Source organism: Tachyglossus aculeatus, chromosome 22, assembly GCF_015852505.1.
Source record: "Tachyglossus aculeatus isolate mTacAcu1 chromosome 22, mTacAcu1.pri, whole genome shotgun sequence".
NCBI classification, from domain to species: Eukaryota; Metazoa; Chordata; class Mammalia; order Monotremata; family Tachyglossidae; genus Tachyglossus; species Tachyglossus aculeatus.
The window spans coordinates 8,419,000-8,445,215 of NC_052087.1; the positions used below are offsets into that span (position 1 = coordinate 8,419,000).

At 44.2% G+C, this 26,216-nt stretch overlaps 1 protein-coding gene across 1 annotated transcript in view; it reads left to right on the plus strand.

The window, feature by feature from the left end:
- KIAA1549L (KIAA1549 like) overlaps positions 1–26,216 on the plus strand; it is a gene marked incomplete at its 5' end in the record, with an annotated part of 207,429 nt that overhangs the window by 140,656 nt on the left and 40,557 nt on the right. The window contains 4 exons of the mRNA XM_038764237.1: positions 3,128–3,318; positions 10,212–10,339; positions 18,804–18,982; positions 20,811–21,028. Coding sequence (XP_038620165.1) covers positions 3,128–3,318; positions 10,212–10,339; positions 18,804–18,982; positions 20,811–21,028 — 716 coding nt within the window. The remainder of the gene's footprint in view (positions 1–3,127; positions 3,319–10,211; positions 10,340–18,803; positions 18,983–20,810; positions 21,029–26,216) is intronic.

Genomic DNA, 26,216 nt, shown 5'->3' on the forward strand with positions numbered 1-26,216 from the left:
CTCCTGGCTTTCCCCACTTCAGTCTAGACTTCATGCTGCTGCCCGGATCATCTTTGTGCCCGGATCATCTTTGTGCAAAAACGCTCTGGGCATGTTACTTCCTTCTTCAAAAATCTCCAGTGGCTGCCTGTCAGCCTGCGCATCAAGCAAAAGCTCCTCACTCTCGGCTTCAAGGCTCTCCATCACCTTGCCCCCTCCTACCTCACCTCCCTTCTCTCCTTCTACAGCCCAGCCCACACCCTCCACTCCTCTGCCACTAACCTCCTCACTGTGCCTCATTCTCGCCTGTCCCGCTGTCGACCCCCGGCCCACGTCCTCCCCCGGCCTGGAATGCCCTCCCTCCAGACATCTGCCAAGCTAGCTCTCTTCCTCTCTTCAAAACCCTACAGAGAGCTCACCTCCTCCAAGAGGCCTTCCCAGACTGAGCCCCCTTTTTCCTCTCCTCCTCCCCATCTCCCCCACCCTACCTCCTTCCCCTCCCCATAGCACCTGTATATATGTATGTACAGATTTATTACTCTATTTATTTTACTTATACATATTTACTCTTCTATTTATTTTGTTAATGATGTGCATTTAGCTTCAGTTCTATTTATTCTGATGACTTGACAGCTGTCCACATGTTTTGTTTTGTTGTCTGTCTCCCCCTTCTAGACTGTGAGCCTGTTGTTGGGTAGGGACCGTCTTTATATGTCGCCAACTTGTACTTCCCAAGTGTTTAGTACAGTGCTGTGCACACAGTAACGCTCAATAAATACAATTGAATGAATGTGTGTGTGTGTGTAGGCTGAGCTGTAGAAGGAGAGAAGGGAGGTGAGATAGAAGAGGGTGAAGTGATGGAGAGCCTTGAAGCCGAGAGTGAGGAGTTTTTTCTTGTTGCGTAGGTTGACAGGCAGCCACTGGAGATTTTTGAAGAGGGGAGTGACATGCCCAGAGCATTTCTGTACAAAGATAATCCAGGCAGCAGAGTGAAGTATAGACTGAAGAGGGGAGAGACAAGGGGATGGGAGATCAGAAAGGAGGCTGATGCAGTCATCCATATATATAGGGAGAGCAAGAGAGTGTGTCAGTGGCTCTGTGTGTGTGTAGAGGGGGTTGGCAAGTTTGCTATATCACCATGGTCTATGGGTCAGAGCTTCTAGATTATGTGCCTTGCAGGTAAGTTGCAAGTTTAGACTAGTTTTCAGAGTCCACTGGTATCATAAATGACAGGAAGAGAAGCAGCATGGCCTAGTGGAGGGACCATGGGCCTAGGCATCAGAAGACCTGGGTTCTAATGCCAGCTCGGTCAGTTGCCTGCTGTGTGACCTTGGGCTAGTCACAACTTCTCTGTGCCTCAGTTCTTCTGTTATCCCTTCTTCTTAGACTGTGAGCCCCATGTGGAACAGGGATGGTGTCCAAACTAATTAGCTTTGTTTACTCCAGTGCTTGGAACAGTGTTTGACACATTGTAAGTGTGTAAAAAATACCATAAATAAGAAAGAAAACACTCAGCTCTTCAGCAACCCCTAGTTCTGTATCACTGTGCTTTCTAGATGATTACTCATGGCCCAAGGTTTTCCACTCTTTCTGGTGAGATTTCTGTTTCCTCTTACTCCACTCACACAGGACCTAGAGTGGGTTTTATAGGAGCTGCTGGATTTATCAAGTATTCGTTCTACCTTAATTTAACTTTATTGATTCTCCCACTTTGTGTACCAACAATGGGTATCATCTCTCCCTTCCCTTGCCTATATTAATTCATTTGTTCATTCAATCATATTTATTGAGTGCTTCTTATGTGCTGAGAACTGTACTAAGTGCTTGGGGAGCACAAGCCGGCAACTTATAGAGATGGTCCCTACCCAACAACGGGCTCACAGTCTAGAAGGGGGAGACAGACAACAAAACAAAACAAGTAGACAGATGTCAATACCATCAGAATAAATGGAATTGTAGCTATATGCACATCATTAATAAAATAGAGTAGTAAGTATGTACAAATATATGCAAGTGCTGTGGGGAGGGGAAGGGGGTGAGGCAGAGAGATGGGGGGCGATGGGGAGGGGAGTAGGAGAAGGAGGAGAGGAAAAAGGGGGGCTCAGTCTGGGAAGGCCTTCTGGAGGAGGTGAGCTCTCAGTAGGGCTTTGAAGGGAGGAAGAGAGCTAGCTTGGCGGATGTGCGGAGGGAGGGCATTCCAGGCCAGAGGAAGGACGTGGGCTAGGGGTCAATGGCGGGACAGGCGAGAATGAGGCACAATGAGGAGGTTAGTGGCAGAGGAGTGGAGTGTGCGGGCTGGGCTGTAGAAGGAGAGAAGTGAGGTGAGGTAGGAGAGGGCGAGGTGATGGAGAGCCTTGAAGCCGAGAGTGAGGAGATTTTGCTTGATTCGTAGGTTGACAGGCAACCACTGGACATTTTTGAGGAGGGGAGTGACATGCCCAGAGCAGTTCTGTACAAAGATAATCCGGGCAGCAGAGTGAAGTATAGACGGAAGTGGGGAGAGACAAGAGGATGGAAGATCAGAAAGGAGGCTGATGCAGTCATCCAGTCGGGATAGGATTGAGAGATTGAACCAGCAAGGTAGCAGTTTGGATGGAGAGGAAAGGGCGGATCCTGGCGATGTTGTGGAGGTGAGACCGGCAGGTTTTGGTGATGGATTGGATGTGTGGGGTGAACGAGAGAGTGGAGTCAAGGATGACACCAAGGTTGCGGGCTTGTGAGACGGGAAGGATGGTAGTGCCATCTACAGTGATGGGAAAGTCAGGGAGAGGACAGGGTTTGGGAGGGAAGATAAGGAGCTCAGTCTTGGATATGTTGAGTTTTAGAGGGCGGGCAGACATTATATTAATCAAGCCATCCATCAGTGGTATTAATTGAGCACTTACTGTGTGCAGACCACTGTATTAAGAGCTTAGGAGAAGACAATATACTAGATCCATTCGCTACCCACAAGGAGTTTACAGTCTAGAGGGGGAGACAGACATTAATATAAATAAATAAATTATGGATATGTACAGAAGTGCTGTGGAGCTGAGGTGCGGTGAATAAAGGTTACAAAGTGCAAAGGTGACACTCGAACATTTAATTAATGAACATTTAACCAGGACTCTTAGAAATTCCCTTTGCCCTGTATCTTTCCTCTCCACAGCCTGTTCAAGGCTTTGATTATGCTAAGCAGCATTTGGGACAGCAGGGGGCTGAAGATGAGGTCATACCCGTGACCCAGGAGACGGTTATCTTACCCTTACCAGTTCGGGATGCTCCTGCCTCTCAGGAAAGAGATGCCCCCCCAGATGGAAGCACCATTAAGACGGTCAAGTCCACAGAAACCCGAAAGAGGTATGTCCCGGGGACCCATTGGGAATTGGTGGTCGGAAAGAGAAGTAAGAGAAGGAGAAATTCAGGAAGACCAAGGAATGTCTTAAAGCCAATGGTTAGGGGATTCTTCTGGGCAATCAGGATAAAGTTCAATTGATAAAGCTACTCCTAGAAATTGGCTTTCCAATAAGCCTCTCAATCTTATCAATCAGTCAAGCAATCATGTTTATTGAGTGCTTACTGTATGCAGAGCTCTGTACTAAGCACTTGTACTAAGAGCTGGTAAACACATTCCCCACCCACAATGAGCTAATGGTCTAATGGGGGAGTCTTATTCTATTTTATAGAAGGAAAATCTCCCCTACAATCATATGATGAGAATCAGGCCATTCTTAAGCAGAGAAACCTTAAGACACCCAGGCAGGTGGCTGCTGATTCTGAGGACTTTTAGGGTAGGGCACTACTAAGAAACCTGCCACCTGACCAAGGGTGCTAGTTCTTTCAAGAGATTTAGAAAGTAGCATTTTTCTTGATTAACATTAGTACTAGATGTAGTTTAAAAACAAAGCGAAATATGAAGAGCAATGAAAGCCCCAGTGGACAACAGAGAGTGAAATGAATTAGCCACAGTGGCACAGCCATGCCTTGTGTATGACAAGTGTAGCAACAATGCTGGCAGGACCAGTGTGGGAAGGCCATCAAAAGCACCCTACCTCTGAGGGAAAGGTGTGTATGTGTTTGTCTGGCGGCATAGGCAGGTAGGTGTCCGTAGCCATCAGCCAAACAGCAATGATACAAAACAAAAGCACAGGGAGGGGAGAAGTGAGTGAAATTGTGCAACATTGATTAAAAAAATCTTGGCATAACAGGAGGGAAAAGAAAAGGCAGTAAGCATAATAGGAGGAAAAATAAAGAGATGAAACATCTCCATGAAATCTCATGTTGTGGAAAATGAAAGATATTGAAATTTATAAATGTTATATTCCAAAGACCATCTCCTATGAGAAATGCTGCTCCTGTTGCTTGCATCACCGTATCTCCAGGACTTTTTTTTAAAAAAAAACCTTTGTGAAAGGCTTTTGTCAACTCAGCCTGTCTCTTGTGGACAGTGTTCCCTCCTCTACAGCCACACCTGCCAGAAGTAACTGTTACCCCAAAGACTAATGCTTAAATTGAATTGATATGGCATGTCAGCACTCTTATTCTCATGTCCTCATGCCCCAGGCATTTGCTACAGCTGTTGTCACTTCACAACATAAAAAGTTTCTCCAGTACAAGTTCCGCAATTCCTCCTCCTCTCCACCCCACCTTCTCTTTTTTGACAGTTCACCTAAATCATTCATTCATTCAATCGTATTTATTGAGCACTTACTGTGTGCAGAGCATTGTACTAAGCGCTTGGGAAGTACAAGTTGGTAACATATAGAGACGGTCCCTACTCAACAGCGGGCTCACAGTCTAGGAGGGGGACAGACAACAAAACAACATATATGTACAAAATAAAATAAATAGAATAGTAAATATGTACAAGTAAAATAAAAGAGTAATAAATCTGTACAAACATATATACAGGTGCTGTGGGGAGGGGAAGGAGGTAGGGCGGGGGGGATGGGGAGGGGGAGGGGGAGGAGGGAGAAGGAAGGAGGGGGCTCAGTCTGGGAAGGCTTCCTGGAGGAGGTGAGCTCTCAGTAAGGCTTGTTCTAATGTTGGAACCTAATGTTCCAACCTGCCTGGGCAGTTCTACTGGAACCGCCAAGTCATACTCACCTCTAAAAAAATCCTCTTTGAAATCAGAGAAATTTCAAGTGATTCTGCTGCGGGCTGTCAGCACAGCTGCTTAAGTGACAAATGCTGTGCTTCTTAGCTTCTCTGATGCAAAACAGAACATCATCTGGACAAATGCTGGGATTTTGAATTCCTGGAAGCATATTATCTCTCATCATGGTGGCAATCTCCCACTTGGCATTTAAAGATCACGCAGCAGCTGTCTGTGTACCATATGTCCAGATGTAGTAGAAGTATATAAAACAATCAAATCCCTTTGACCTCTTGGACTCTTATGAACAACACTCTTTTATAGATCCAATTCCTTTATTTTTATGACAATCAATAGCAAGCCTCCCTGAGTTCTGGCTGTTTAAAATATTGGGGCTTTCATCTGAGTCTCTCCAACAGTCCCCCTGGCATTTCTATCCTCCCCAACAAACATTTCTGAAAACCTGTTACAACCAGACAGACTAGCCAAAATGCAACATCCCCATGGGCTGCCCATGGAGGTCTGATTAATTATCGAAATCTTAGTTCAACATTGATGTGTAGTAACCACGTCTCAGGAGGCAGGAGAAGAAGGGCTTTTGAGGGTGTTCCAGTTGGTCAGCTGAAGGGTATGGTGGGTCTACCCTCTAGTCTGCTTGGAGATAGTGGCTGGGCTAGTTCAGTGAAGAAACCAAGTCTGTGTGACCTTGGTCAAGTCACTTAACTTCTCTGTGCCCAAGTTCCCTCATCTGCAGAATGGGGATTCAATAACTCTTCTCCCTCCTACTTAGACTGTGAGCCCCATGTGAAAACTGATTATCCCACATCTACCCCAAAGCCTAGTACAAGTGCTTGGCACATGGTAAGGACTTTACAAATACTACAATTTTTATTATTCTGTGTTATACTTATACTAGATTAGCTGAGCAATTTACTTGGAGAAACCCCCCTTCCTTCTCTTGTTCAGGTCAGAGCAAAGTCAAGGAATTTGGAAACCGTAGTCTTAAAGTTCAAATAGGCAGACCAGATCCAGTATAGTCTCTGGCTGGGAAGGCTCTTCAGGCACAGGGGCAAGAGTTTACCATCTCATTGCTGAGGCCAGATGAACCCAAGCTCTTCCCTTGCCCCTACTTCCTCCTTTGCCCGCTAAAACCCCATGGGTTGTATTTTCAGAATGTCTCTAGAACTTGCTCCTTCCTATCTAAACTGTTCCCATTCTGGTACAATCACTCATCATGTCCCTCCTCAGATACTGCATCAGCCCCCTTACTGAACTCCCTGCATCCTGTCTCTTCCCATTCCCTCTCCAGTCCATACTTCACTCTGCTGCCCAGATCATTTTTCTGAAAAACTGTTCAGTTCATCTCTCCTCACTCCTCAAAAACCTCCAATGGTTGCCTATTCATCCCTGCATCAAACAGAAACTTCTCACCATCAGCTTTAAGACATTCAGTTAGCTCTCCCCCTCCTTACTATCCTCACTCACCTCCCACTACAACCCAGCCCACGCACTTCACTCCTCTAATGCCAAATTACTCACTGTATCTCAATCTTGTCTCTCTTGCCATCAACTCAATCAATCAATCAATTGTATTTATTGAGCACTTACTGTGCATAGAGCACTGTACTAAATGCTTGGGAGAGTACCAGAAAATGTTCATCAGGAAATTCAGAGAACATACCACAGTTTAGAATGAGAAACTGTCTCTGAATACGTCCTATAGATTTCCTACATTGTTATATCACTCTACCATGACACTAACAAACTACTAAAGGTAGGATTCTCTCCCATCACCAAGATTATTGATTGGAGGGGTATTTCAGAAGTTAAAATAGCCCCTTAATTGTGTACATTCTCTAAATGCATGTCAAAGACCTTGTGAGCATCAGTTTCTCTCCCGGGAATGTGGGTATGGCAGGCCCTTTGAGAGATGCATTCATTTTTTCTGGTCTTTACTGCCTCTAGGGTCCTGAGTATTATCTTCTAAATTACGCCAGGCCTGAAGGAGTCTGGATACCTCTGAAATTGGCTGATGTCGGGCTGGGAAGACACTTGCTCCTTGGTAGTCTTTGATTCAGTAGATTTTCCATCTATGTGGTACTATTTAGGGAGAACTGAGAAGGACATTACTAATTTGAAGCCACCTATAGTTGGTGGCCTAGGGAAGCAGCATGGCCTCGTGGAAAGAGCATGGGCCTGGGAGTGAAAGGACCTGGGTTCTACTCCCAGCTCCACCACTTGTCTGTTGTGTGACCTTTGGGCAAGTCACTTAATTTCTCTGGGCCTCAGTTTCCTCATCTGTAAAATTGGGATTAAGACTGTGAGCCCAATGTGAGAAAGGGACTGTGTCCAACCCAAATATCTTGTATATACTCCAGCCCAAGCACTGCCTGGCAAATAGTAAAGGCTTAACCAATACCATAATTATTATTAATATTGTTAGATATGGGCATGATGGAAAATGCTGATGTGTCACTGACCATCCTTATTGTCCTATGTTTTCACCAAGACTACCTTCTTTTGGGCAGGTTCAGTTAATCAATCAATTATATTTATTGAATGCTTACTATGTGCAGAGCGCTGTACAGCACACTTGGGAGAGTCCAGTATATATGTGGAGAAGCAGGATCATTTCCTAGTGAAGTAAGATAAATCGATCAATCAGATTAATACAGAGCACTGTACTAGATGGAGCCTCTTAGTATAATTGTGGCTCCAAAATTCTTCTTCCCAATTTCTCTTCCATCAAGGCCGATTGGGCCAGGACCCTATCTGTTTTTTGTCTACTACCACACAGAACTGATTGGAGCCTCTTAGTATAATTGTGGCTCCAAAATTCTTCTTCCCAATTTCTCTTCCATCAAGGCCGATTGGGCCAGGACCCTATCTGTTTTTTGTCTACTACCACACAGAACTGATTAGAATATACAGCATCCGTTAATCAATCAATCCATTGTATTTATGAGCACTAATACAATGCAGAGAATTGTACCAAATGCTTGGGAGAATACAATATAATAGATTTAGTAGACACTTTCCCTGGTCACAAAGAGCTTACAGTCAGTTACTGTGAACAGTTGTTGGAGGAGATTTCCTCACTGCACTAAAGAGGGTAAGATTCATTCATTCATTCAATCAATCATATATATTGAGCGCTTACTGTGTATAGAGCACTGTACTAAGCGCTTGGGAAGTACAAGTTGGCAACATATAGAAACAGTCCCTACCCAGCAGCGGGCTCACAGTATAGAAGGGGGAGACAGACAACAAAACAAAACATATTAACAAAATAAAATAAATAGAATAAATATGTACAAGTAAAATAAATAGAGTAATAAATGCGTACAAACGTATAAATATGTACCAGTGCTGTGGGGAGGGGAATGAGGTAAGGTGGGGGGGGGGGGAGGGGGAGGAGGGGGAGAGGAAGCAGGGGGCTCAGTCTGGGAAGGCCTCTTGGAGGAGGTGAGCTCTCAGTAGGGCTTTGAAGGGAGGAAGAGAACTAGCTTGACAGATGTGCAGAGGGAGGGCATTCCAGGCCAGGGGGATGACGTGGGCCGGGGGGTCGACAGCGGGACAGGCGAGAACGAGGCACAGTGAGGAGATTAGCGGCAGAGGAACGGAGGGTGCAGGCTGGGCTGGAGAAGGAGAGAAGGGAGGTGAAGTAGGAGGGGGCGAGGTGATGGAGAGCCCTGAAGCCGAGGGTGAGGAGTTTTTGCCTGATGCATAGGTTGATTGGTAGCCACTCGAGATTTTTGAGGAGGGGAGTAACATGCCCAGAGCATTTCTGCACAAAGATGATCCGGGCAGCGGCGTGAAGTATGGATTGAAGTGGGGAGAGACAGGAGGATGGGAGATCGGAGAGGAGGCTGATGCAGTAATCCAGTTGGGATAGGATGAGAGATTGAACGAGCAGGGTAGCGGTTTGGATGGAGAGGAAAGGGCAGATCTTGGCAATGTTGCGGAGGTGAGACCGGCAGGTTTTGGTGACGGATTGGATGTGAGTGGTGAACGAGAGAGCAGAGTTGAGGATGATACCAAGGTTGTGGGCTTGTAATGATGGCATTTATTAAGTGCTTACTATATGCCAGGCACTGTTCTAAGCACTGGGGAGGCTACAAGGTGATCAGGTTGTCCCACGGGGGGCTCACAGTCTTAATCCCCATTTTACAGATGAGGTAACTGAGGCCCAGAGAAGTGAAGTGACTTGCCCAAAGTCACACAGCTGACAATTGGTGGAGCCGGGATTTGAACCCATGACCTCTGACTCCAAAGCCTGGGCTCTTTCCACTGAGCCACGCTGCTTCTCCTCCATTCCTCCAAAATGGGGGAAATAAAGAAATATTGTCCCTGAAATACCAGCTGAGCCGGGAGTATCCTATCTTTTGCCGGGTTTTCCAATGCTGAAGATTCTGATTCAGCGGGAGAGCCTTGGGGGCCTGTTGAATCTAACTTTTAATTTCAGGCCTTGTTGTTGGCAGGTGGATAGAAGGTTGAGAAAGAAAGGGAAAACGGAGAAGAATGAGAGGTGGGAAGCTCTTCAAAGAGGTAGTTTCTAAAAAATGAATCGTGACTCATCAGTCAATCAGTTAATATTGTGTGCTTACTGTGTGCAGAGAACTGTGCTCAGCACTTGGGAATAGTACAGTACAACAGAGCTGGTTAAACATAGTCCTTGCCCATAGGGAGCTTATCAGATAGCAGTTCTGATAGAAGATGCATCTTAAGGGCAGATTGAGGAAATCTTAGTTGAAGGTGACAAAAGGATTCAGAATGGGAGTGGCATAGCATCCCTTTACAAGCTGTTTCTCCAAAATGGGGTAAATAAAGAAATATTGTCCCTGAAATACCAGCTGAGCTGGGGGTATCCTGTCTTTTGCTGGGTTTTCCAATGCTGCTGTCGATCAGTGAGGATAAATGGGGCTGGCAGAGAAGCGTGCTGAAATCCCTTTCAGCACAGGTAAAACACACAGCTCAGAAAACATGAGATAACCATCTGCTTTTGCTGCTGGTCTGCGGTGGTCTATGATTTTGCTTCTTATCTGGGCGGTAGAAAATCAGAACACGCCACCCATGCACACGGTACAGACAAAATAACCTTGAAACGAGATTCTCCGGGAGAAACTCACGGCCTTCCCTGTTGCTATGGTTACTCCAGCAGGTCGCTGAGTGAGAACGGCTCCGGGATCAGCAACGAGTCTGGAAAGCCAGGGTCAGGGAGGCTGTCGCCCCACGATGGAACGGCCCAGCCCAAACCGACGAAAGAGGAGGCGAGGACTCGAGATGGTGAGAAGCATCTTCAGCCGGAGGCCCCCAGGGAGACCTATAAGCCCTGCAACGATTTTCACTACTACAACTAGTACTACTAACTAATGATTATGGTACTTGTTAAGCACTGACTATGTGCCAACCACTTTTCTAAGTGCTGAGGATGATTCAAGTTAATCAGGTTGGACACAGTTCCTGTCCCACATAGGGCTCACACTCTTAGTAATAATAATAATTATTATTATTATCCCCATTTAAAATATGAGGTAACTGAGGCACAGAAAAGTGAAATGATTTGCCCAAGGTCACACAGCCAGCGCGTGGCAGAGTCAGGATTAGAACCCAGATCCTTCTGACTCCCAGGCCCATGTTCTATTCATTAAGCCATGCTGCTTCCTTTACTTGGGCCTCTTCCCTGTGTTTGGTCTTCCACAGTGCCTATCTGATCCTATCTTTGCCCTGTTCCTCTGCCTCACCTGTTTTTAGTCCTGGCTTTGCCTCTGAGCTTCCGAGTGACCTCAGGCAAATCACATAATCTCTTTGAATTTCTGTTCATACCTCTGTAAACCAGGGTTCATTCATTCAATCGTATTTATTGAGCGCTTACTGTGTGCAGAGCACTGTACTAAGTGCTTGGGAAGTACAAGTTGGCAACATATAGAGACAGTCCCTACGCAACAGTGGGCTCACAGTCTAGAAGGGGGAGATAGACAACAAAACAAAACATGTGGACAGGTGTCAAGTCGTCAGAATAAATAGAAATAAAGCTATAATGCTTGCTTCTCCTTACCTCATGAGGAATGTAGAAGGGAAAAATGAGTAATGTATAAGCATTTTGGAAAAATGAAGATGTATATAATTCTCGGATTGAAGAAACCATTTGAATATAATTGTAAGGTAGATATTAGCTACAAAAATCAATTGTGCATTTTTTTCTGAATTTTAGAATAATAAAAAAGTGGTTATTGAATAATATTTTGGAGAAGGAGTAGAATACCCTAAACAGAGCTTTAGAAAATTGCAGAATGCTGGTCTTGGGGAGGATAGGTTGCCTAGCATTGATAGAAGAGGAGACATTGCTCTTTGTGCCTGTGGTGTGTCCTGCAGGGCTTAATAGTTACTTAGGATAATTAATATGACTCCAATGAATCAAGCTATTGTCCTTTAAATGAGGAGAGGGACCAGTTCCTCTCTGGAGCTGGTCTTGAACAGCTTTAGGACTCCAGAGTGACCTTAGCTGAACAGTGTACTGGGCGTTCAGGGAAATGAAGAAGCAGGTTTACCCTTTCCCCTCCTCCTCCCCTCCATTTTGGCAATCAGCATTTTAAAACTGAAAGGAAACCCACTGCCAGTTCTGTGGGGGAAGCTCAGGTTCCCCCATTTGATTGGCTCGCTTGTTGCTATAGCTACAAGGCAAATTTCTTTTTAGGTTCTGTTTCCCAGTGACATTTAAATGCGCTGGAAGATGACAACTTTCGGGAGCTTTGGTTTTGAAAAGAAAAACAATCTGGGGTTACGTCACCTTTATGTGGTCACTTGGTCACTCTCCCAAATTCTTAGTACAGTGCTCTGCACATATTAATGGCTCAATACATTCCATTGATTGTTTGATTGATTGGTTCTTGTGCATTGATGCCTGTGCCAGATTGGCACAATCTTCCTCCTTCCTGTTTTAAAATCAATCAATATGAAATCAATCAATCAGTCACATTTATTGAATGCTTACTATGTGCAAGCACTTAAAAGAGTACAATATAATAGATTTGGTAGACTGCATGCAGCTTACAGTCTAGAGGGGGAGACAATTATTAAAATAACTTGTGGATATGTACATAAGTGCTATGGGGCTCAAGGTAGGGTGAATAAAAGGGTGCAAATTTAATTGCAAGTGTGGCACAGAAAGGAGAGGTAGTGAGGGAAATGAGAGCTTAGTTGAGGAAGGCCTCTTGGAGGAGATGTGGTTTTAATAAGGCTTTGAAGGTGGGGAGAGTGTGGTCTGTTGGACATGAAGTGGGAGGGTGTTCCAGGCCTGAGGCAGGATGTGGGCGAGAGGCCAACGGCAAGCTAGACGAAATCAAGGTACAGTGAGTAGGTTGGAATTAGAAGAGCGAAGTGAACATGCTGGGTTGTAGTAAGAAATCAGAAAGGTAAGTTAGGAGGGGGCAAGGTGACTGAGTGCTTTGAAGCCAATGGTAAGGAGTTTCTGTTTGATGCAGAGGTGGATGGGCAACCATTTGCAGAGTGGAGAGATGTGGACTGAGTGTTTTTTTAGAAAAATGATCTGGTCAGCGGAGGGAAGTATGGACTGGCGTGGGGAGAGACTGGGGGTGGAAGTGTGGGGCTATCTCACCCTTTTTAGACACCACAGTTCATTCATTCATTCATTCATTCAATTCATTTAGTTGTATTTTTTGAGTGCTTACTGTGTGCAGAGCACTGTACTAAGCACTTAGGAACTACAATTCAGCAACAAATAGAGACAATCCCTGCCCAAAACGGGCTCGGGTCCTGCTGAGCTAAGAGGCAGTAGCTACCACTGTTGAATTGCCCCCAAGTCAGGGATTTCTGATTTGGCGTGGTGGGCAGGGAGGAAGAAATGAAGTCCCATCTCCATCTTAAGCCTCCTTTTATGGATGAGGTAACTGAGGCACAGAGAAGTGTAGTGATTTGCCCAAAGGCACATAGCAGGCAAGCAGTGGAGCTGGGATTAGCCCATGTACTTCTGACTCCAAGGCCCATGCTCTATCCACTAGACCGTGCTGCTTCTCATGCTACTTGTAGTGACCTGAAAATGGAATGAGTGGCCCTGGAGAAATTGGAGGGAAGTCAGAGTACCCCGGAAAATCGATCTAGGTTCTGTCAGGATTGGGACAACGGCCACAAATAGCATCCATTCAATGTCATAGTGTTTCTCCTCGTAATGCATGTGACACCATGTTTGTCTTGCGGTCACTGCTGGCCACCTAAATGCGAGTCCTCAGGCAACAACTGTGTCTCTATGGGAGTGTTTTCACAATGGGTACTCACAGTCCATTCCAACTACCCACCCTAACCAACTGCCTAGGAATACAAAGAAAGTAGAAAACAAGAAACAAACAAAAAAATCTCAAGAACCCTCCAGTTTCCATGGAGCTAAGAGGTTCTCAAGCATTGCTTCTTCATCGTGCAGTCCTCAGCCAGTGATTCAGCAATCTCACCTCACTGGGCTGTTGTGTGTGAAGTGTGGTGGAGGAAAGTGAAGGAGAAAGAATAATAATAATGATGACATTTATTAAGCACTTCCTGTGTGCAAAGCACTGTTCTAAGTGCTGGGGAGGTTACAAGGTGATCAGGTTGTCCAACGGGGGGCTCACAATCTTAATCCCTATTTTACAGATGAGGTAACTGAGGCCCAAAGAAGTTAAGTGACTTGCCCAAAGTCACACAGCTGACAGTTGGTGGAGGCAGAATTTGAACCCATGACCGCTGACTCCAAAGCCCGTGCTCTTTCCCCTGAGCCACGCTGCTTCATGATCATCTGACTCCCAGGACCACACTCTACCCACTAGCCCATGCTACTTTCCCATTTTCAAAAAAGTGCTCATGTAGGCTTACTTGGCTGTGATCAGGGGGTTCTCACTGGGGGTGGAGGTGTGGGGCTACCTCACCATTTTTAGACACCACAGTTGTGCCAGGGTCCTGCTGATCTAGGAGGCGGTAGCTGCTACGTTTGAATTGCTCCCAAGTTGAGGATTCTGGGTTTGGAGTGGTGGGCATGGTCCAGGTCCCAGCAATGGTGACCCTGGGATCCATGTTTGCAGTAACATCAGGTTACCTGCCAGGTACCAGGCAGGGTTGCCATCTGCAGGAAAGTGGGGAAAATAGAACCACCCCGATATCAGAGGCTTCTTTTGGAGTCAAGGTCTTCTTTTTGGAGCTGGGATAGGGTCTTCACGTGATGACACTTCCTCTCTTGGAGAATTTTTTTGAAGGCTTTGGTGAGTGGAGAGCCTCACCCCCACGGGTTAGCCTCTGCTTCTCTGTGGATGGCAGTAATTCCTAGGACAGTCTTTGCTCTCTGATGTGGAGCGGTGTTTCCCTGTATACTCCATGGTCTTCCCCATCCCCCAAGAAAATTCCTGCACTCTGTTTGACTCCAAAGTGGGTTGAGGCAGGGGCACCATTGTGCTTGCAGGGAGAAGGGTTCAGTGCAGGGTTGTTAGCACCCTTTGAAATTCTGGGAATCTGGGTTCCCTGGCTGCTCCCACTCAAAATCATAGAGGGTTTTCACAGGAGAGAAAGAGCAGAGGCCCTGAACAAAGGGGGAAAAGTGATCAAAAGAGAAAGAAACAAGCGGAGAAAAGATAAGAGCCAAGGCAGAAAAGGGGGGAAGGGAATAAAAAGAATGGGCCAGGAGAGAAAAACAAACAGGAGAGGGAAAAAGATAGAAACTACAAAGGATGAAAATGAAATAAGAGATGTCAGGGGAATGGAACAAGGAGGAGGGAGAGGAGGGGCGGGCAAATTCCAGAAAACAGAATCCGCGTGAAAAATAGGGCAGAACACAAAGAAAAAAAGAAGGGGAAAAAGGAGAAGATAAAGAAAGGATGAGCAGAGGAGGCATAAAAGGAGAAAGAAATGTGAGAGGTGAACAGAGAGATTTGGGAGTATGGGAAGGTTAGTGAAAGAGAGGGAGGGGGAAAGTGAGTCAGGAATGTGGGAGATGGAAGATGTGGGAGAGTATGGTGGATCTCTTGTTTCTAGTGAATTTTAGAATCCTTCAGTCATACTTGCTATTTATGGTTTGGTTCAATACTACACTTATTTAGAAGTCCTGATCCATGTTCCACATTCAGAAAAACCCACCCACTATATGCCCCCCCTCCCCACCTACACTGTGGCCTAACTTAATGAGATTTCCTAAATGATTTTTTCTGCACCAAAATGCCACACGTCATGACAGAGTCAGTTTCCATATTTTCTGTCAAATGTACACACCTGAAAAAATAGGGCTACCCAGAAGGTGGAATCTTGTTAAACCAGGCTCTTTGACAGTGGTATTCTAGACTATGCTTGTGCTTCCAATCCCTTTTTTTTTAAGCAAGTGAATTGTCTTTTCACTTGTCTCCTAGAACTTGTCATTTATCTCTAGACTGTAAGCTCTTTGTGGACAGGGAATGTCTGCCAATTCTCTTATACTGTACTCTCCCAAGGGCTGAGTTCATTCCTCTGCACACAGTAAGCACTCAATTAGTATGGTAGGTTGATTGATTGCTTGAAAGAACACACTTAGACCATGACCTCTACTTAGATGTAAGCCCCATGTGGACAGGACTACCCAGTGCTTAGAACAATGCTTGGCACATAGTATAAGCATTTAACAAATACTATAAGGCACATGCGTGTGTGTGCGTGAGCACACACACACAGACACATACACACACACACAAACGACATCTTCCTCAAGGGGAAGAATAAAGGGACTGAGAAGCTTGGGTTCACATACTGCCACTTATTTTTCTAGTGAAAAGCTTTTAAAAGGCTTTTTGGAAAGCACAGTGATCTGCCTGACAATCAAAAGAAATACAGATTAGACTATGGAATTTATTTGTGCAGGAGGAAATCACTACATGCAGGATTCTCCAGGGCATGCAATACGCTATGCTGCTCCTCACTAGCAACATAGAGCACTTGCACATTCTGTGGGTCTCAGTTGACTTATTGCATCAGCAAATCATATCGGAGTTTCCCAACCTGGAAGGTTAGCTCAGCAATAGTTCACTTCAATGAGGAAGCAAGTGAAATTAGGGAGGAAAGTAATTAGTTTGAAGAATACATCTGAAGCAGCCTGGTCTATTGGCAAGAGCACAGGACTGGGAGCCAGAGGACCTTGGTTCAAATCCTGCCACATCACTTGCCTTCTGTTTGATCTTGGGCAAGTCATTTAACTTCTCTGTGCATTAGTTTCCTCAGCTGTAAAATAGGGATTCAATGCCTGTTCTCCCTTCTACTTAAACTGTAAGCCTCATCTGGGATAGGGAGTGTGTCCGATCTGATTGATTTGTGTCTACTCCAATGCTTAGAACAGTGCTTGACACAAAATAAGCACTTAACAAATGCTAAAAAAAAAATGAATGTAAAGCATCTCTCTTGGACTCTAATCTGATTGGTGGTGGTTAGGTGGGCAATTTCTTACTACTCCATGTTGGTTTACAGAATGCAGTAATACCATTTTAACAACCTGTTTTGCACTTCTGAAAGAAATTTTCCATGTTCTGAAGTCACCTAATTTTGCTGGTACAATTTGATGCACCTCAGTGAATATTTTTAGTGACAGAATAAAACCAAATATATATATATATAAATGATTTAAATTCCATCTTAATCTGTTGAGAAGACATGGTAGTCAAATTCACTGACTGAATTCATAGTTTATGTAAAACCTATAAAACATTTTGTTCCTAAATTGTCCACTAACGGGTTGTTTGGACAGGCCTAATATATTTTTTTCTGAACAGAATTTGATAAATTATCATTGTTAGGGTTATTTGAATGAACTATTCTTCAGAAAGAAATAAATCAGAAAGGTACAGCTATGAAAATTACAGGATATATTTCGGGACTCTTAGTGCTGAATTAGCCACATCACAGTAGGTTAGTGGCTTGCTAAATTATGACTCCCAGAACAAATGACAGGCTTCTGGGAAACCCTTGTTTTGTCTGTGTTCTTCCAATTAAAACATTGGTTTCCCCCAGGCAGAATCTGATTTGTGGGCAGATCTGCCTGTTGAGTCCCCTGCTCCATTTTGGAAGTCAGTCAATCATATTGAGAGCTTACTGTGTGCAGAGTACTGTTCTAAGCACTTGGGAGAGTACAATACAACAACGGACACATTCCCTGCCCACAACGAGAAAGATGTCTGAAAAGGTATAGTCTCTTTGATAGGCCAGCCCCCATGTGGTCAGTCTTTGAGGAATTTGCCATACAGGAGGATCTCTGTCCATAAAGTTGGTTTGGCTTCATGGTACCTCTAGTAGAAACTCAACTTAGATCCAAAGCAGCCTTTCTAAACACAGTTCGTATTAAAAAAAAAAAAAAATTTTCCCCATACTCCAAAATCACTGTTTGAGGACGTGTTTGAAAAGAAAAGTTCCTATCCACTGCAGAAGCTGCTCCTTTGGCTTTCCAGGCATATTAACATTAACAACAGGCATTGGTATTAGCATTCTTCTAGTTAAAATTGCGGACTTTGTTTCCATCATCATCATCAGTGGTATTTATTGAGTGCTTACAGTGCAGAGCATTGTACTAAGTGCTTGGGATAATACAGTACAACAGAGTTGGTAGTCATGTTCCCTGCCAATAACGAGTTTACAGTCTAGAGAGGGAGATAGACATTACTATACATAAATGTTACTCTAAACATTCCAGAGTAAGAATGAAACCTAAAAATGTCAGTAATTTTTTGGCTAGTTGGCTTTGCTTTTACACCCACTTTTACACTGCACTGGATGTGGGAATAGACTATTGTCTGCATTTTGAACCACCACCATCAAACCTGCTTTCCCAGAGATACTTCTCTGTCCTAGAAACATTTATGTAGTTTATGAGCCCCATGTGGGACTGGAACTGTGTCTGACCTGATTAACTTGTATTTATCTGCCATTTGTCTGGTGTAGTCTTCTAGACTGTGAGCCCATTGTTGGGTAAGGACCGTCTCTATATGTTGCCAACATGTACTTCCCAAGTGCTTAGTACAGTGCTCTGCACACAGTAAGCGCTCAATAAATACAATTGAATGAATGAATAACCCAATGCTTAGAACAGTGCTTAACACATAGTAAGAACTTAACAAATATATCAATAATAATTATTACTACTGAAAATGATTTCACTCCTTTGTCTACTTCCTAATCATTTTTTCTAAGAGTTACCCTTGTAATATTTTCACCACAGACACATATTCTTCTTGGAGAGTCTAGCTATTGACTAATCTTCGAATGTACTCAGAGAAGCAGCATGACCTAGAGGAAAGCATGCCTAGGAGTCAGAGGACATAGGTTTGAATTCTGACTCCACCACTTGTCTGCTGTGTGACCTTGGGCAAGTCACTTCACTTCTCTATGCCTCAGTTCCCTCATCTGCAAAATAGGAATTCAATATCTGTTCTCCCTCCTACTTAAGACTGTGACCCACATGTGGGACCTAATAATCTTGTATCTATCCCAGCTCTTAGTACAGTGCCAGACACATAGTAAGCGCTTAACAAATACCACAGTTATTACTACTTGAGTGAATCTGGTTTACTAGACTGTAGGTATACACTGACCTTTCCAGGATCTTGGTTTAAATCCCTCAACACACACACACACACACACACACACACACACACACACACACACACACACACACACACACTCTCTCTCTCTCTCTCTCTCTCTCTCTCTCTCTCTCTCTCTCTCTCTCCAACCTCGTGACAAATTACTTTATGTCACGCTTCAGTGCCAGTGAGTGACGAAGAAGAAGAGGTGGTCCTCTTCGACAGTGGAGCTCAAGCCACTGCCGATCCATTCGACTCGTCTTCTGGATCTGTGCAGCTGATTGCAATCAAGCCAGTAGCCTTCCCTCTTGCCCATCCTGCATCAGAGAGGAGCCAGGAGTCCGCTGTCATTAATGGGGAGGTAAGTAAGGTCCTTCCAGGGCCTCATTCATTCAGTCATATTATTCAGTACTTAATGTGTGCAAAGCACTGTACGTAGCACTTGGGAGAGTGCAACAGAACAATAAACAGACATGGAGGAGCATTGAGTTAAAATGTCTTGACAAGCGGGCCCCCTAGGGAAGTTTTCATTGAAATTCTAAATACAAATATGTGCATTTACTTGGCCCAGAAGGTGGTTTCTTGTTGAGATTTCAGTCAGTACTGGTTCTCTGGGAAACCAATCAGAGGAAGGAGCAGGTAGGACAAACCATAAACTAATGCTTTATTTGAAAGAATACTGACAAAACAAGCATTTCCCAGAAGGCTGCCATTTGTTTTGGGAGTTGTAATTTAGTAAGCCATTAACCTATCATGTACCCGATGTGGCTAATCCAGCACTGAGAGTTCAATATAGCAATATAACAGTCACGTTCCCTTCCCACAGCGAGCTTACAGTCTAGAGGGGAAAAGGATATTGGGTCCAGAGAGGCTTCCCTTTCCTGTCTTGTTCAGTTGGAGGTTGGAATCAGGAGAGCCCACTTGACCAGGGGCCTCTCTGGGTGCAGGGCAGAGAAGTCTGAGTGCCCTACCTACCCCATCTCTTGTGGGGATTGGGGAGAAAACTCCCTCTTAGTTTCTCCCAGGGCAGAGGAGCACACATATATCAGTCCTTCAGGCAGCAGGAGGAGGGCAGGATAATTAAATTTTGTAAAAAGCTTGTTTCCAAAGTTTGTGTTTCCAGGTCATTTGGAAATTTAGAAAGTCGTTCAGTCAGTTGTCTTTCTGATTCTTTTGTTCATACAACGGGCTGTGGCTTTTTGTCAGAGGTAGAGGAATGTTGCCAATTCTCACCCAGACAGGGCCATGGCTTGGTACCCGGCACCATTTCCTTTGTGTGAAAACTGGAATGTGACCTGAGTTTTGACCCAATCCAGCATCAGTGAGGGGGAAGTCCCTGTTTCAGGGGAGTGTTAGCTACAGAGAAACACCTCCTTTGTCCTGACTAGCACTAGTGCCTTTGTTTCAACAACTTTCAATCAATCATATTATTGAGCGTGTACTGTGTACAGAGCACTGTACTAAGTCCTTGGGAGAGTACAATATTACAATAAACAAACACATTCCCTGCCCACAGTGAGCTTATGGACCTGAGGAGATCAGCGTGACCTGGTAGATAGACCATTGGTCTGGGAGTCAGAAGGTCCTGGATTCTAATTCCAGCTCTGCCATTTGTCTGGTGTTTGACCTTGGGCAAGTTACTTAAAGGTTACCTCATCTATGAAATGGGGAATGAGACCATGAGCCCCACGTGGGACATGGACTGTGTCCAGCCTGATTAGCTTAGAACAGTGTCTGGCCCACAGAAAGCACTTAACAAGTACCACAAAAACCTTCTAATTGAAAGACATTAAAATTATATGTGTCTCTGAAACTAATCGAAGAAAGAAAAGGAGTGGTTTGTGCTGAGGAGTACGATTCACTATGGGATGAATAAGCTTTCTAGGCAGAGCTCCTCTAGATGGTAAACTTGTTGTGGGCAGGGAATGTGTCTAACCAATTCTTTTCTATCGTTAGTCAGTCATATTTATTGACGACTTACTGTGTGCAGAGCACTGCACTAAGCGCTTGAGAGAGTACAGTATAACAATATAACAAACACATTCTCTGCATTGTACTCTCCCAAGCACTTAGTACAGTGCTCTGTACACAATGTTCAATAAATAAGACTGATTGATCCCCGCTGTCCTCTATGGTCAGGGTAGAGCTTCATATTGCTTACACCAGTGGAGCTTTTTCTCTGTCCTCAGGTTAACAAAGCCCTAAAGCAGAAGTCTGATATTGAGCACTATCGCAACAAGCTGCGTCTCAAAGCCAAGAGGAAAGGATATTACGACTTTCCCCCGGTGGAGAGTAACAGGTGCCTGACGGAAAGAAACAAGATGTACGAAAAGGCCCAGAAGGGACTGGATCAAGTGTTGGATCCGGAGGGAGAGGCGCGGCCTCCATTTGTGGAGCCTAAAAGCAGGTGAGGTGATCTCCAATCAATCAATCAGTGGTATTTATTGAGTGCTTACTAGGTGCAGAGTACTGTACTAAGCACTTGGGAGAGTCTCCAGAGCCTTTAAACTTTTCCTGTCTATTAGACCCTCAAAGCCCAGGTCAGTCAAATGTCTGGCAGCAGTCATCGGTAAAGCCGAATGTTTGGGGAGGTTCTACTAGTCCCTACAGAGAATTAGTAGTCAGAATTGCTTTCTGAATGTGCTCTGATGAATCACCATGTACCCCCTGTGAGGGTTAAGTGCAGAAGCATATGTTGGCTTGATTTCTGCCACTCTTTGCCCAATAAAGTTTACAGGATCAGTGAGGTCAAAGGAAAGAAGTGTCCTCAAGTCTGAAATTGTCCTTTCCTTAGCTTCTGGGATACGGATACTAGCAGTGGGCATGATGGTTTATTCAATAGCCAGCTGAGCAACTGTCCCCATGCCTGAACTGGGCTATAAGCAAGGCTGGTTTAATAATAATAATTGTAGTATTTGTTAAGCGCTTACTTTGTGGTTGGCACTGTACTAAGTAAGGGGTAGGAGGGGATACAAGAAAATCGGTTTGGGTAGTGTCCCTGTCCCATATGGGGCTCACAGTGTTAATTCCCATTTTACAAATGAGGTACTGAGGCACAGAGAAATGAACTGACTTGCCAAAGGCCACAGAGCGGGAAAGTGGCAGACCTGGGATTAGAACCAAGGTCCTTCTGATTCCCAGGCCTGAGCTTTATCATATCGAGACTGCTTCTCAACGATTTGGTGAAAGGAGGACTTCTACCTTGGAGATTCCTAAAGGTTTCAGGAAAGTCTGGGAGGGAAAGAGAGAAAGGAGACATTATCCCCATTCTGACCCATCCTCATTGCCCTCCCTTCTCTGATAAAGTCTCTTTTCAAATTGCTGGGGAAGGAAGGGCACATGAAGAGGAGAATAGGGTATCTGCTTACACCCCAGAGAGGTCTTCCCAGACTGAGGCCCCTTTTTCCTCTCCTCCTCCCCATCTCCTCAACCCTACCTCCTTCCCCTCCCCACAGCACCTGTATATATGTTTGTACAGATTTATTATTCTATTTATTTTACTTGTACATATCTACTATTCTATTTATTTTGTTAATGATGTGCATTTAGCTTTAATTCTATTTGTTCTGATGACTTGACACCTGTCCACATGTTTTGTTTTTTTGTCTGTCTCCCCCTTCTAGACTGTGAGCCTGTTGTTGGGTAGGGACTGTCTCTGTATGTTGCCAACTTGTACTTCCCAAGTGCTTAGTACAGTGCTCTGCACACAGTAAGCGCTCAATAAATACGATTGAATGAATGAATGAATGAATGAAGGGGATAGGAGAATTTTAACTTGAAAGTACCCCCTGAACTTCCTATGCCCACTAGAGCCTGAATCTAGTCCTCAATGTAGCAATCACAGAGACTTTGAACAACACTCCCAACCACAATAATTATGGTACTTGTTAAACACTTACTGTGAGCCAAGCACTGATCTAAATATTGGGATAGATACAAGTTAATCAGGTTGGACACAGTCTCTGTCCCACATGGGGCTCACACTCTTAATCTCCATTTTACGGATGAGGTAACTGAGGCCCAGAGAGGTGAAGTGACTTGCCCAAGGTCACACAGTAATCATGAGGCGGAACTGGGATTAGAATCCAGGTCCTTCTGACTCTCAGGCCCATGCTCTATCCACTGTCGCCCTGCTTCTCAAAAGTTATGGTAACTCAGGAAGCAGAGTAAATTCCAGGGAATGCCTGGTTAGCACTCTTAATTAGTTCCATGAACATAGAGTGTTATGCAGAAGAGTGATAAGTGAAGTATACTTTCATGTAAGAAATAAAGTATAAGGTGTGTTAATGTGTGACCAAGAACCCCCAAAATTGACTAAGAAATTGTAACTATATTAAAAAGCAGGGATGAAAACACAATAAACATAGTTCCATAATCAAATTGCAATATAAATACATACCAGAAATAAAGGATGATGAATCAGATTTTTGGTGGTTACACATTTGTAAATATTCAGTTTTCTAAGTGCTACCTTTAAGTGCTTCTAAGTGCTACCACTAGAAGTCTATCACTGTCTAATGCCAAATAGATAACCAGCAGCAGATGAAACAAACTCTTAATCTCTGTAATTCTGGTCAGTCAGAATACTTCAAGGGTTGTGAGTGTGAGGAAAGAGGTAGAAACTGAAACGAAGGAGGGGTTGAACCAAGGAAAATTTTGCAAGGGCTGAAAAATAAGAGCATTATTATAAAGTGAGAGAAAGTTATCAGAAACATTAAAATTCAGTAGGGCTAACAAGAAAGAGGGCTAAATGTAGTGTTTAAGTGCAGGATTCCTGTTTGGTTCTTTAAGTGTGACTTTGTGCTTTGCAGTTCCCTAGGAATACTATGCACTTCTTGCTTTTAGATGTCTCTAGGTAAAATCTCTAGGCAAAGAGGTTTGACTGACTTTGCTGATAAGTCCTTTATTTGTTTAGTACTTACTGAGTGCCAAGCACTGTACTAAGCACTTGGGAGACTACAGTACAATCGAGTTGGTAGACATGATTCCTGCCCACAAGGCCTTACAGTCTAGTTGGAGAGACAGCTGAGACTGTGAGCCTCACGTTGAACAGGGACTATGTCCAATTCAATCGTAAATTACCCCACTGTTTAGCACTGTACTTGGCACATAGTAAGCACTTAACAAATACTGTTATTAACACGGACTAAGCCAGGCTGTGACAAAGACAGGTGCTGTATTTTCCTTCTGTTTCACCCACAGGGAGGATGATTTTCACACCGTCACAGGAGCTGTGAGGCACACTTTATTCAACAAAGTGTCCTTACAGGTTAGGGTCTTGCAAATCTCCAGAATCACTGTTCAGCAAAATGTGGCCCCATCTCAGGTTGTTACACAAGCACAGCAAGAACGTTGGGAAACATGTCGGCTATTTCTCGGACCTCGAAATATGCTCACCTGTCCTCACCAGTTTGCATCCAATGGGTGCTTCCAAAGAACCACAGGACTAGGCGAGACTATTTTAGGGAAAGTAATTGGTGTTGTTCCCGCCCACTGGATGGCCAGGCTGGTGGTTGGAGTTGTCATCCTAGCACCTTGACCTGAACCAAGAAGCTGTAATTTAAGGCACTTTCAAGTGTAGGAGTGAAATGGTACAGGTTTCAAAGGCTAAAAATAACCCCATCTCCTCCTCTGACACTTCCCAGAGAAGTCCTTGGAGAGTATTTCTTTCTCAGCAACATCTCCCTCTCCGCTGGCTTTAATCATTCCATTTATCGGCTTCCATGACCGGCTCACTAGGAGTCAAGCACCTGGGTTCTAATACTGGCTCTGCCAATTCCTTTCTGTGTGACCTTGGGCAAGCCACTTAACTTCTCTGGGCTTCAGTTTCCCCAACTGTAAAATGGGGATTAAATATTTGTTCTCACCTCTGTCTTAAACTGAGAGCCCAGTGTGGGACTGTGTCCAACCTGAGTAACTTCCTCAGCGCCTAGAACAGTGCTTGACTCACAGTAAGCGCCTATCAGAAACAACCACAATAATAATAATAATGATAATAATAAATAATGATGATGATACAGTTACTGGCATCAGGGAAATCTTTACCAAAGCTAAAGATAACCACGGTAAATACAGTACAATTACACTGAGGGATAGTACTCTTGTTATGGGCAGGGAATGTGTCCATTTGTTGTTATATTGTACTCTCCCAAGTGCTTAGTACAGTACTTTGCACACAGGAAGTGCTCAATAAATATGATTGAATAAATGAATAGTACTCCAGTCTAGAAATGAGATCCATGCAACTTAATTGGCAATGAAACAGGGAAATGGGTTCTTAGCCCTGTGTCTAATTCACCAGAACACTAATTAGGTTTGGTTGTCATGACAAGCTATTGATACAGGATGGTACTGTGAAAGCTCACACAGTGCACCTGTCAGAGGGTTAGTAATTGAAGAAAAAAAAATAGATGAAAAGATATTATTTCCTAGGGAGCCCTCTTCAGTGAGAAGTGTTAACTCCCCATGCCTTGTCCATTTACATGAATTGTATGTGCAGGTCTTCCCAAATAGGAATGGAGAAAGATCCCTGAGGTCCCTCAGGAAAGCTGAGCCTTGTGAACTCAGCCAGACCCTGGTGGGTAAGCAGATGACTCCCCCAGAGGAAATATTCAACACTTGAAAGCAACTCATTCAGACCACCTGCAAACAATTTAATCAAACACAGTTTAGGAAATTACCAATTAGGTGACTGATGTTCCTGGGCCCTGGCCGGTATTTCAGATGCCTGAGATAATTAATTCATAATAATAATAACGACACCTTGAATTCATCTAGCACTTTTAATTATTTTTCCAAGGGGCTTTCACATCAGTTATTTCATTTTATCCTACAATACCCTTTCAGAGGAAAAAAAACCCACAACTGAGGCCTAGAGAGGTTCAGAAGCTAACTTGAGGATACACAGCAGGCTGGTAGTGACAGAGGTAGGACTGGAATTCAGGTGTCCCCACTCAAAGGCCCACATCCTTTTCATTAATAATAATAATAATAATAATAATGTTGGTATTTGTTAAGCACTTACTATGTGCCCAGCACTGTTCTAAGCGCTGGGGCAGATACAAGGTAATCAGGTTGTCCCACGTGGGGCTCACAGTCTTCATCCCCATTTTACAGATGAGGGAACTGATGCCCAGAGAAGTTAAGTGATTTGCCCAAGGTCACACAGCTGACAAGTGGCAGAGCCGGGATTAGATCCCACAACCTCTGGCTCCCCAACCTGTGCTCTTTTCCACTGAGCCATGCCAGAACCCCCAACTATTTTTTTAATTATGGTATTTAAGTGTTTTCTATGTGCCAGGCACTGTACTAAGTGCTGGGGTAGATACGAGCTAATCAGGTTAAACATAGTCCATGTCCCACATGGAGCTCACAGTCTTAATGCCCATTTTACAGGTGAGATAAGCGAGGCACAAAGAAAGTAAGTGACTTGCCCAAAGTCACTCAGCAGACTAGTGGCAGAGTCTGGATTAGAACCTAGGTCTTTCTGACTCCCTTCCTATTCAGACCCATGAACCTAGGTTTAAAAGCTCCTTAAAAGCCACATTTTAAAAGCTACTTTTGAGAAGCAGTGTGGTCTAGTGGAAAGAGCATGG